Source organism: Cherax quadricarinatus, chromosome 29, assembly GCF_038502225.1.
Source record: "Cherax quadricarinatus isolate ZL_2023a chromosome 29, ASM3850222v1, whole genome shotgun sequence".
NCBI lineage: Eukaryota > Metazoa > Arthropoda > Malacostraca > Decapoda > Parastacidae > Cherax > Cherax quadricarinatus.
In genome coordinates, this window is record NC_091320.1 from 12,781,835 (window position 1) to 12,795,872 (window position 14,038).

General features: G+C 39.3%; 1 protein-coding gene across 1 annotated transcript in view; it reads left to right on the forward strand.

Annotated features, from left to right (window-relative positions):
* Positions 1-14,038, forward strand: part of LOC128690364 (reelin) — an 871,665-nt gene that overhangs the window by 599,505 nt on the left and 258,122 nt on the right. The window contains exon 44 of the mRNA XM_070089797.1: positions 8,878-8,963. Within this exon, the coding sequence (XP_069945898.1) occupies positions 8,878-8,963 (86 nt within the window). The remainder of the gene's footprint in view (positions 1-8,877; positions 8,964-14,038) is intronic.

Below are 14,038 nucleotides of genomic sequence, written 5' to 3' on the forward strand. Positions count from 1 at the left end.
ATAACTGCAGGTACAACCAGTACATCACATTAATAGCTGCAGGTACACCCAGTACATCACATTAATAACTGCAGGTACACCCAGTACATCATGTTAATAACTGCAGGTACAACCAGTACGTCACATTAATAACTGCAGGTACAACCAGTACGTCACATTAATAACTGCAGGTACAACCAGTACGTCACATTAATAACTGCAGGTACAACCAGTACGTCACATTAATAACTGCAGGTACAACCAGTACGTCACATTAATAACTGCAGGTACAACCAGTACATCACATTAATAACTGCAGGTACACCCAGTACGTCACATTAATAACTGCAGGTACAACCAGTACATCACATTAATAACTGCAGGTACAACCAGTACATCACATTAATAACTGCAGGTACAACCAGTACGTCACATTAATAACTGCAGGTACACCCAGTACGTCACATTAATAACTGCAGGTACAACCAGTACGTCACATTAATAACTGCAGGTACAACCAGTACATCACATTAATAACTGCAGGTACAACCAGTACGTCACATTAATAACTGCAGGTACAACCAGTACGTCACATTAATAACTGCAGGTACAACCAGTACATCACATTAATAACTGCAGGTACAACCAGTACGTCACATTAATAACTGCAGGTACAACCAGTACGTCACATTAATAACTGCAGGTACAACCAGTACGTCACATTAATAACTGCAGGTACAACCAGTACGTCACATTAATAACTGCAGGTACAACCAGTACATCACATTAATAACTGCAGGTACAACCAGTACGTCACATTAATAACTGCAGGTACAACCAGTACGTCACATTAATAACTGCAGGTACAACCAGTACATCACATTAATAACTGCAGGTACAACCAGTACGTCACATTAATAACTGCAGGTACAACCAGTACGTCACATTAATAACTGCAGGTACAACCAGTACGTCACATTAATAACTGCAGGTACACCCAGTACGTCACATTAATAACTGCAGGTACAACCGGTACATCACATTAATAACTGCAGGTACAACCAGTACGTCACATTAATAACTGCAAGTACACCCAGTACGTCACTTTAATAACTGCAGGTACAACCAGTACGTCACAATAACTGCAGGTACAACCAGTACGTCACATTAATAACTGCAGGTACAACCAGTACGTCACATTAATAACTGCAGGTACAACCAGTACATCACATTAATAACTGCAGGTACAACCAGTACATCACATTAATAACTGCAAGTACACCCAGTACGTCACATTAATAACTGCAGGTACAACCAGTACGTCACAATAACTGCAGGTACAACCAGTACGTCACATTAATAACTGCAGGTACAACCAGTACGTCACATTAATAACTGCAGGTACAACCAGTACGTCACATTAATAACTGCAGGTACAACCAGTACGTCACATTAATAACTGCAGGTACAACCAGTACGTCACATTAATAACTGCAGGTACAACCAGTACGTCACATTAATAACTACAGGTACACCCAGTACGTCACAATAACTGCAGGTACAACCAGTACGTCACAATAACTACAGGTACAACCAGTACGTCACATTAATAACTACAAGTACACTCATCTTATTACAATTAATATTAATATACAAAGACCTAAATTTTCAAGTTCTGCGAAGACAAATCCATCCAGTGTCTTATACAGTTGATTATATTACTAACACAAGGCTTTTGAGTCATTTAAAACTAAATAGCACCTAGGTTAAGTTAGGTCATGTTTGTCAGGAAACAACACTAGTGTTTCCTGACGCGGGTCTTAGTCACATGATGACCCGCAGCTTAAGGTTTTAAAGGTCATCAAAAAGTAACACTTTTATTTATTTATTTATTTATTTATTTATAAATTTTAGCATACATACAGAGTTACAAAAAAATACAGGTAAGAGCAGCATGCCAAAGCCACTTATATGCATAGCATTACGGGCTGGCTTAAAATTAACTTAAGATTAAAACTAAGCAATGATGAAATCAGTGATAAAACATTATTGTAAACAGATAACTATAAAGCACACATGAGTATTACAAAGACTGGTCATATGGTTGCATGCATTGCTGTTCATTCAGGTAGTGTATTTAAAAAAAAAATAACAAAGTTAGGTTTAACATTTGTGTGATATAATTGTGAGAAACATTTAGGATATACACTCTTATAGACTCTTAAGTTAAGACTCTTAAGTTACATTCACTTGTTAGACGAAGAATGAGGGGAGACCTGATCGAAGTGTATAAGTGGAAGATAGGTATTAATAAAGGGGATATTAACAAGGTCTTGAGGATATCTCTCCAAGAGAGAACCCGCAGTAATGGATTTAAATTAGATAAGTTTAGATTTAGAAAGGACATAGGAAAGTATTGGTTTGGAAATAGGGTAGTTGATGAGTGGAACAGTCTACCTAGTTGGGTTATTGAGGCTAGGACTTTGGGTAGTTTCAAATTTAGGTTGGATAAGTACATGAGTGGGAGGGGTTGGATTTGAGTGGGACTTGCACATCAGAGCTTATTTCTTGGGTAGCATTGAAAATTGGGTTGGTCAAATGTTTGTTAGTGGGATGAATTGTAAAGGACCTGCCTAGTATGGGCCAACAGGCCTGCTGCAGTGTTCCTCCTTTCTTATGTTCTTATGTTCTTATGTAATTTATATGGTTCAGTTATTCAGTATTTATTTGGTTTTGAGTGAGTAAGTGAACTTTGAGAAGAGACTTGAATTTATAAACAGGTAGTGTTTCTTTTATATTTACAGGTAATGAATTCCAGATTTTAGGGCCTTTTATGTGCATTGAGTTTTTGCATAGCGTGAGATGGACACGAGGAACATCAAAGAGTGATCTGTGCCTTGTATTATGGTTATGTGTTCTGTTGAGGTTGGCAAGGAGATGGCAATATAAACACAAATGCAGTATAATGTGATCCTTTATTGACTACGTTTCGCCCACACAGTGGGCTTTTTCAAGTCACAAAACGTTTTGTGACTTGAAAAAGCCCACTGTGTGGGCGAAACGTAGTCAATAAAGGATCACATTATACTGCATTTGTGTTTATATTGCCATTGTGTCGGTATTTTATACCATTTATTTCCATCTTGGCAAGGAGATGTTTGAGGGGAGGGTTAATATCAGAGCTAAGTGTTCTATGTATGTAATAAGTGCAATAATAAGTATGGATGTTTTGTATGGTGAGTAGGTTGAGTGTTTTGAATATTGGTGGAGTGTGCTGCCTGTAGTGAGAATTTGTTATCATTCTAACTGCAGCCTTTTGTTGGGTAATTAGTGGTCTGAGATGGTTAATTGTTGTTGAGCCCCATGCACAAATTCCATAGGTGAGATAGGGGTAAATAAGAGAGTGATAAAGGGCCAGGAGGGCTGACTGTGGAACATAGTACCGTATCTTCGATAGTATGCCTACAGTCTTGGAAATTTTCTTAGAAATTTGTTGTATATGTGTATGAAAATTGAGTCTATTATCAAGGTGGATTCCTAAGAATTTTCCCTCTGTTAGTTTTGTGATAGGTGATCCGTTTATCATTATGTTAAGAGGGACATCTGTAGCTCTGCTACCAAACTGAATGAAGTAGGTTTGTCAATGTTTAATGTAAGTTTGTTAGTAGATATTTTAGGTAATTCGGTGTTTACAGTATTGGCTAGCATGACTGGGCTCGTGTGAGAGAAGACGTATGTGGTGTCATCTGCAAATAGTGTGGGTTTGAATAATTGCGAAGCATTTGGTAGGTCATTTATGTATAGGAGAAAGAGAAGAGGGCCAAGGACACTTCCCTGTGGGACACCAACTGTAATTGGTTGTGCGGAAGAGTTTGCCCCGTTTGCGTACACATATTGGCTTCTGTTGCTGAGGTAAGACTTGAGGTAGTTGAGGGAGTGCCCTCTTATACCATAGTGTGACAATTTTATGTGGAGCAAGTCATGGTCAACTGTATCAAAAGCTTTACGTAAGTCAATGAAGATCCCCAGTGGGACTTCTTTTTTCTCTATTGCAGTGTATATATGTTCTAGCATGTGTATAATAGCATCATTAGTATTTTTATTAGGCCTGAATCCAAATTGGCAGGGGTTGAGTATGTTTTGGGAGATGAGGTAGGAGTAGACTCGTTTATGAATTAATTTTTCGAAGATTTTTGAGAGAGGGTGTAAATTGGATATTGGCCTATAGTTATTCAACTCTGTTTGGTCTCCTCCTTTATGGATTGGGGTGACTCTTGCTATTTTGAGAACTGTAGGGAAGGTGGAGGATTCAATGGATTTGTTAAAGAGTGTTGCAATGATTGGTGATAGTACTTGTGACGCTTTTTTGTATATAAAGGGTGGTAAGGTATTTAAATCTCCTGCCTTGTTTTTCAGTGCGTTGATAATAAGGGAGACTTCGTATGGGTTAGTCGGAGCTAGGAACAGTGTGTTCGGGTAGTTGCCAGTGAGGTAGTCATTTGGTGGGTATCTGAGCTTGGGATTTTATTGGCAAGGTTTTGACCTATAGTGGAGAAGAGTCTGTTTGCTGTTTCTGTTGGTGGGAGTTGGGGTTCATCTGATTTTGCTAATTTTATTTCGCTATGTCGTGATATCTTTTTTGTTCCCAGAATTTCTGATAGGGTCTTCCAGGTCTTTTTTATATCACCTCGTAAGTTGGATAATCTGTTCTCATAATACAATTTTTTTGCCCTTCTTATCAGGCTGGTTAGGATTGACGAGTAACGTTTTGTTTGGTCTCTGGTTATGTGACCCATTCTGTACTGTTTTTCATATCGGTGTTTTGTATTTATGGATTTGAGAATGCTGGGTGTTAGCCAGGGACTGTTCAGTCTCTTAGCTGTTATCTGTTTAGTTTTTTTAGGGCAGTGCTTGTTATAAAGGTATTGGGTCTTTTTAGAAAATTATTAAAACATTCGTCAATATCTGTATAGATTTCTAGCTCAGTGTGCCAGTCAATGTTTGTTACTGCTGTTGTGAAGTTATTAATGGCTACCTCATTGTGAAGTCTGAAGGTGACTTTAGTAGTGTCTTGGGGTATTTTACCAAGAGTTGTTATGAGGAAAGTAGGGTAGTGGTCTGTGGTATTATCTGTAATTATGCCTGATTTTAAAGGGGATATGGTGTTGGTCCAGATGTGGTCAAGTAGGGAAACACTAGTCTCTGTAACTCTTGTAGGTTTTGTTACTGTTGGTAGCAACATGCAGTTACTCATTGTGTTTGTGAATTCAGTAACGTGTGGGTCCTGGTCTTGCAGGAGATTTATATTGAAGTCACCTGAGAGTAGTAAGTGATCTTTGTTCATGCGTGCATCAGTTATCATACTCCCTAGGTTTTCACTAAATTGGCTAATGTTTGATTGTGGAATTCTGTAGATGTTTATCACTGTGAGAGGTTTTTGTAGGTATTTGGATTTGAATTTAGCTATTATATATTCCCCATGTTCATCCCTTGTGCAAGTATTAGTGATACATTCTAGTTGGTCTGAGTAGTATATAGCTGTGCCACCCCCTTGTTGGTCTGGCCTACAGTTGTGTATGGCTGTGTAACCTGGAATGGCATAGACATCTGTAGTATCAGGCTTTAGCCAGGTTTCAGTTAGTGTAATGATGGACATATTGGCATGCAGGGAATTTAGTAATGCTATGAGGTCATCGTAATGCTTGCTTAAAGATCTGATATTGTAGTTAAAGATAGTTATGTTGTTGTTGGCACTGAGAAGTGCCTTTGATTGTTCTGCTGCGTAGTAATTACAGTAACTGTTTGAATCATTTAAGTCATTAAATAAGAGGTTGGTATCAGGATCAATGCTTGTAATCATAAGATTTGTAGTGAATCTATAGTTAGAATTAAGTAAAAAATAAAGTAAATATTCTAAAGCTAAAAAAAATAGCACTTGAATTATTTAACAAATGTAAAAATAATGAGCTAAGGTAGTTTTTTAAAGCTAAAATAAAGAAGACAATATAAAAGGGACTAAAATAATTTGTGGTGAACAAATAAAGTGATGATCAAATAATGGAGCTAGGGAATATGATAATTCTTTAAAGTTAGAATTATAATATAAAATTATAATATAAAAGGGACTAATATAAGTTGTGGTGAACAATAAAGTGGTAATCAAATAAATGAGCTTTGGAGTATAATGGCAAAATAGTGAACTTATTAACTTTAGCACCTGAGAATAGCACCTTGATTATTTTAACAATTGTGAATATATGAGCTAAGGTAGTTATATAAAGCTAAAATAAAGGAAAAAAAATATATAAGGGACTACAATTGAGTAATGGTAAACAAGTTAAATGGACAGATAGTCACTATGAGATAATATTGGTTTAGGAGTAAGATCTGATTTGTAATATTAAATAAGTTGAGCAGTTTATTGCACAATAAAAAGTAAATTAAAATGAGGTAGTTGGTACTAGCTAACAAAAGATAGTTTTGGTACTTGCAAAAAAGTAATTGGAATATACACTAATTGCACACACAATAAAAAGTGACTAAAAAAACAAGTAGTGGTAAACAAAATTAAATGGACAGGTAAGAACAATGAATAATGGTAATGTTTTGGTTATAATATGATAGTAAGATGGTAGACAGGTACAAAGGATAATATAAAGGTTGGAGTTGAATATACAAACTTGAAAATTTGTCAACAAAATGTTATGGGAAGTATAAAATAATGTTTAATGTACAAAAGTAAAATTGACTGGTAGTAAATATGGTGTTTAATAAAATTTTAGTAAGTAATAATGATTACAAAAAAAGTGAAAAAGTAATGTTTATTTCATTCAATATTGCACTGGTAGTTATACTAGAGGTTATATGGCAGTACAAGGTAATTAAGAGTACTCTAAGATAGTAAATGTGGTATAAAACAGGTAAAGGTAATTAGACAAGTAATGGTTATTAAATGTCAAAAATGTTAAGAGTAAATTGAAATTATAGTAAGAATGATAATTATTAATTCTAGTAGGCAATATCAATTGATAGTATTTAAAAAAAATATGAGGTAGTAATATGGACAGAGAAAGTGTCAATTCAGCTAATGTTTAAGCAAACAATAGTAAATAAGAAAATTACATAAGGTGACTTATGCTTACTAGTAAAATCACAAGATGAGGTAGTTGATTATTTAAATACTAAGAGATTGTACAATGAAATTTGAACAATAATGGAGCAAAACATACACTACACTACGTAGGCTTTTAAGTTGGACATTGTTTAGTTATTCTCTGTAAGATTAGTATCCCTGAGAAATCGTGATAGATCATTCTCGTTCGTGATTGTGTACAGTTGACTTACATTTGTTTTCCTAACAAGAATTTTCCCATCCCGTGTGAAGCATTGGTGTATTGTGTCGTTATTCTCCCGCTTAAGTTTTCTGACTCTTGTAAATTGTGAGTTCATTACCTTTGTAAATTGTGAGTTCATTACCTTTGTAAATTGTGAGTTCATTACCTCTGCAACTTGCTCAGCTATCAAAACTTTGGAGTCCAGTCCCTGGACCAATTATGTACCTCTGTAATCTTTTGACTACCGCCCACAGGATGGGTATGGGGTGCATAATAAACATATTAAACTAACTCTATACAGGAGGTTCTGACGTTTTTTGGTAAGACACTCGTTTATGTATACCTCTTTCTTTACTTTAATAGTCTTTTTTCCTGTCATGTGAGTGGAATCTAAGCATAACACTTTTTCTACCATGGGATCCTAGTAACCTGGCTTCTTTTATTTCAGACTCTGGTACAATAACACTTGTTTGGTCCTTTATGATCTGCAGAGTAATTTCTTTACTGTTTGTTTGGTTCATATCACTGGGAAAAAGTGGACTGTTAACTATTACTGCGTCCGATAGTTTATCTTGTTCAGTTTTATCTTCTGGGAAAAAGTGGACTGTTAACTATTACTGCGTCCGATAGTTTATCTTGTTCAGTTTTATCTTCTTGGAGTCGCTGAACTGGTTATCTAAGTTGTTCTTCAATTCTTTTACTGCTTCATCAACCTTTGTATTAAGAGATATTATTTGTTCTGTATGGCTATCTATGACTGTTTGGATGGTCTTGCCACAGTTAGTCATTCCTGGTGTTGATAACTTTTGTTCAAGACTGAAGATTTTGTTCTCGAGTTGTGTCATCCTGGTGTCTTGTTTTGTTAGCGTCTCTCGAAGATTCATATTTTCAATAACTAAGTTGGAGATGCATGACTTTAGGGTATCTGGATCGTTGGTCATACCTGAGAGACTACTTGGTAGGTTGAATCCGGGGAAGAGAGGGGAGGATGGGCTGGTGGCAGCCATGTTTGTTGTTATTGTTGTGGTGTCGCCTTGTGTGGTGGTGAGAGGGGTGGTTGCTGGGCCGGCGTCCTCCTGGCTACACTTGTTGAATAGTTGATTTTTCGGCGTTTTCTTGCTGGCCTTGGTGCTGTTTCCTCTTAGATTGCGCCTCATAATACTACAGGAATTGTTGTAGTTTGGAAGAAGTTGTAGTTATACAAAGTTTAGGGTTACGTTGTTCGGCTGGCAGCGGGGTGTTGCTTTCGGTTTGTGGGCAGTCTTCCTTTGATCTCTATTATGTTCGATTTGTAGGTTTCGCTGTTGGTAATCTTTGGTCATTCTGGGTGCTACGTTGGGTAGTGCAGTTTTGCAAGTAACTAGGTCATCATAGGAGCATTGGTAGCTCTGATAGTTGGAGAAAAGTACGGAGCTTGGAGGTCGCTGCTGCCGCTGCCGTTGCCGCTAACTTTAAGTTAGTAATCTAGAGAATACATAAATAATGTTGAGAGCTTAATGAGCTGAGGTAGAATAACAGATCTTAGACTGTAAAATCGATTTGTGTAAAAAAATCTCTCTTACAGACACAGCCAAGTCAAACACGACTCGTCTACGATGGTGGCAACCCTCACCACACGGCTCCTTCACTTCACAGTGGGCAGTTGACCAGGTCAGTGGTGATATCTACCTCACAGTGGGCAGTTGACCAGGTCAGTGGTGATAACTACCTCACAGTGGGCAGTTGACCAGGTCAGTGGTGATATCTACCTCACAGTGGGCAGTTGACCAGGTCAGTGGTGATATCTACCTCACAGTGGGCAGTTGACCAGGTCAGTGGTGATATCTACCTCACAGTGGGCAGTTGACCAGGTCAGTGGTGATATCTACCTCACAACGGGCAGTTGACCAGGTCAGTGGTGATATCTACCTCACAGTGGGCAGTTGACCAGGTCAGTGGTGATACCTACCTCACAGTGGGCAGTTGACCAGGTCAGTGGTGATATCTACCTCACAGTGGGCAGTTGACCAGGTCAGTGGTGATATCTACCTCACAGTGGGCAGTTGACCAGGTCAGTGGTGATACCTACCTCACAGTGGGCAGTTGACCAGGTCAGTGGTGATATCTACCTCACAGTGGGCAGTTGACCAGGTCAGTGGTGATACCTACCTCACAGTGGGCAGTTGACCAGGTCAGTGGTGATATCTACCTCACATGGGCAGTTGACCAGGTCAGTGGTGATATCTACCTCACAGTGGGCAGTTGACCAGGTCAGTGGTGATACCTACCTCACAGTGGGCAGTTGACCAGGTCAGTGGTGATACCTACCTCACAGTGGGCAGTTGACCAGGTCAGTGGTGATATCTACCTCACATGGGCAGTTGACCAGGTGAGTGGTGATATCTACCTCACAACGGGCAATTGACCAGGTCAGTGGTGATATGTACCTCACAGTGGGCAGTTGACCAGGTCAGTGGTGATACCTACCTCACAATGGGCAGTTGACCAGGTCAGTGGTGATATCTACCTCACAGTGGGCAGTTGACCAGGTCAGTGGTGATATCTACTTCACAGTGGGCAGTTGACCAGGTCAGTGGTGATATCTACCTCACAATGGGCAGTTGACCAGGTCAGTGGTGATATGTACCTCACAGTGGGCAGTTGACCAGGTCAGTGGTGATACCTACCTCACAATGGGCAGTTGACCAGGTCAGTGGTGATATCTACCTCACAACGGGCAGTTGACCAGGTCAGTGGTGATATCTACCTCACAGTGGGCAGTTGACCAGGTCAGTGGTGATATCTACTTCACAGTGGGCAGTTGACCAGGTCAGTGGTGATATCTACCTCACAGTTGGCAGTTGACCAGGTCAGTGGTGATATCTACCTCACAGTGGGCAGTTGACCAGGTCAGTGGTGATACCTACCTCACAGTGGGCAGTTGACCAGGTCAGTGGTGATATCTACTTCACAGTGGGCAGTTGACCAGGTCAGTGGTGATATCTACCTCACAGTGGGCAGTTGACCAGGTCAGTGGTGATATCTACCTCACAGTGGGCAGTTGACCAGGTCAGTGGTGATATCTACTTCACAGTGGGCAGTTGACCAGGTCAGTGGTGATATCTACCTCACAGTGGGCAGTTGACCAGGTCAGTGGTGATATCTACCTCACAGTGGGCAGTTGACCAGGTCAGTAGTGATACCTATCATGACTACAGTAGAAATGTCTTGGTCGCTGCGCGATCTGAGAAAGATATTCCCTAATTGAATAAGCCCAGTCCCCTGTGCCTCAGTGCATGCGTTAAGTATAGTGCAGAGTGCGGCATAAATTTCTAATAAAATATTTAAAATATTTGTATATTTAAAGCTTAACAGAAGAAATATTCACCAGTCATCACATGGAAACTAATATTGCAATTTATTAAATAAAAAATAACTCATTAGGACATACAAATCAAATTTAAACCTTCCATCACTAGGAAACACAAACTCGGAATTCATAGTGAAAACATTCTCTTTTTATCTCGGAGAGACTAATATCCTGAAATACACAAGCCACTCACAGCGTTGATGACCAAAGTAAGTCAGTCGAATGAGGCACTCGAACATTATTACAATAAAAGCAGTAATTCAGTTTTATTAATTTCACTCATTAAATGCGCAAAGTTTGACCTAAACTGGACAAAATTAATCCCATTTAAGGTTTTAAGTTAGTTTAATTTAAGCAATGGGTACGTAACTTACCATATTTTTTACAATGGTGTTGAAGTTACACACATGTTATGGGAACATGAAAGTTTATTATGTCGACCTAACTCACCGTGACTTACTGCTCATCAGAAGTTTATTATGTCGACCTAACTCACCGTGACTTACTGCTCATCAGAAGTTTATTATGTCGACCTAACTCACCGTGACTTACTGCTCATCAGAAGTTTATTATGTCGACCTAACTCACCGTGACTTACTGCTCATCAGAAGTTTATTATGTCGACCTAACTCACCGTGACTTACTGCTCATCAGAAGTTTATTATGTCGACCTAACTCACCGTGACTTACTGCTCATCAGAAGTTTATTATGTAGACCTAACTCACCGTGACTTACTGCTCATCAGAAGTTTATTATGTCGACCTAACTCACCGTGACTTACTGCTCATCAGAAGTTTATTATGTCGACCTAACTCACCGTGACTTACTGCTCATCAGAAGTTTATTATGTAGACCTAACTCACCGTGACTTACTGCTCATCAGAAGTTTATTATGTCGACCTAACTCACCGTGACTTACTGCTCATCAGAAGTTTATTATGTCGACCTAACTCACCGTGACTTACTGCTCATCAGAAGTTTATTATGTCGACCTAACTCACCGTGACTTACTGCTCATCAGAAGTTTATTATGTCGACCTAACTCACCGTGACTTACTGCTCATCAGAAGTTTATTATGTAGACCTAACTCACCGTGACTTACTGCTCATCAGAAGTTTATTATGTAGACCTAACTCACCGTGACTTACTGCTCATCAGAAGTTTATTATGTAGACCTAACTCACCCTGACTTACTGCTCATCAGAAGTTTATTATGTAGACCTAACTCACCGTGACTTACTGCTCATCAGAAGTTTATTATGTAGACCTAACTCACCGTGACTTACTGCTCATCAGAAGTTTATTATGTAGACCTAACTCACCGTGACTTACTGCTCATCAGAAGTTTATTATGTAGACCTAACTCACCGTGACTTACTGCTCATCAGAAGTTTATTATGTCGACCTAACTCACCCTGACTTACTGCTCATCAGAAGTTTATTATGTAGACCTAACTCACCGTGACTTACTGCTCATCAGAAGTTTATTATGTAGACCTAACTCACCCTGACTTACTGCTCATCAGAAGTTTATTATGTAGACCTAACTCACCCTGACTTACTGCTCATCAGAAGTTTATTATGTAGACCTAACTCACCCTGACTTACTGCTCATCAGAAGTTTATTATGTAGACCTAACTCACCGTGACTTACTGCTCATCAGAAGTTTATTATGTAGACCTAACTCACCGTGACTTACTGCTCATCAGAAGTTTATTATGTAGACCTAACTCACCGTGACTTACTGCTCATCAGAAGTTTATTATGTCGACCTAACTCACCGTGACTTACTGCTCATCAGAAGAAACATTCTCCTGTCAGTTCACATCAACTAATTTTATTAATAAAAGTCAGGGTAAAACTTTCTTTGAGCAAAACATTGTAGCAATAAAAGCTACATAAGATTTTTTTCTCCAGTTATTGTACAGAATACAACAAAATTTGCCACTACACAGCTTATTGGGAATTACCTTCAGATGAGTGGTAGTGATGTACCTGGGTGCATCCAGTAGATCCGCTGCTCCAGTCGTTCAGGATGAAACCCACACACTAAGTTAACAACATTAACATTCTAAATAGGATACACCAGTGTGGAGATTTTGAAGAAAATCAGAAATGGCTTTCTGAATTCATCACACGGAAACCGGACAATTATAATAATAATAATACATTTTTATTTCTTGACGTACATGTACAAGGTATATAGACGTGCCTGACATCAGTGACATACTTCTAAATACAAGGCCCCTTGTTATGCAGAGCATTTTGGGCCAATTACGTCAGTTTTCTCCTCAGAATGCGACCCACGCTACTCGACTAACACCCAGGTACCTATTTTACTGATAGGTGAGCATGGACAGCAGGTGTCTTCAGGAAACACGTCCTCAAGTTTCCACCTGTACTGGGAATCGAGTGCGCTGAGTGAGAGGATGATCTTTATAAAGCTTAGTAGAGAGCATCTGCACTTGTCAGTTGTTCCACGAACCTCCGTCAAGCTTTAGCTGACCAGGGTTGAAAATGTTAAACTATTCAGCTAAAGCGTTCTGAACTTATAAACAAGAACCTTGGAGAAAGTTAGTATAAGAGAACACTGTAGCTTACACTGTCACTTCTGCCATCACAACACTGTAGCTTACACTGTCACCTCTGGCATCACAACACTGTAGCCTACACTGTCACTTCTGCCATCACAACACTGTAGCCTACACTGCGTCACCACTGGCAACACAACACTGTAGCTTACACTGTCACTTCTGGCATCACAACACTGTAGCTTACACTGTGTCACCTCTGGCAACGCAACACTGTAGCTTACATTGTCACCTCTGGCATCACAACACTGTAGCTTACACTGTCACCTCTGGCATCACAACACTGTGTCACCTCTGGCATCACAACACTGTAGCTTACATTGTCACCTCTGGCATCACAACACTGCAGCTGACACTGTCACCTCTGGCTGAAGGAGAGGTGCAGAGTAGCAGTAGTGAGAATGTAGCCACTGGGAGATCATGTCCCTCTCAGATCAAACAGTTCTCACTTGAAAAAGTTGTCCAAGGTGTTTTCTCTTCTGTACCAAGATGCCATTGTGTTGCAGTGTCTGACAGAGTGATTATCAAATGGTACACAATACCGACGGGTTGGTAGATAAGACACATAGGCAACATTTAGGCAACTTTATTCCGAAACGTTTCGCCTACACAGTAGGCTTCTTCAGTCGAATACAGAAAGTAGGCAGGAACAGTAGAGATGTGAAGACGATGTAATCAGTCCATCACCCTTGAAGTCGTAGAATTTGAGGTTGTCAGTCCCTCAGCCTGGAGAAGTTCAGTTCCATAGTCAGGAACTATCTGATAATCAAGCGACAGTGTTG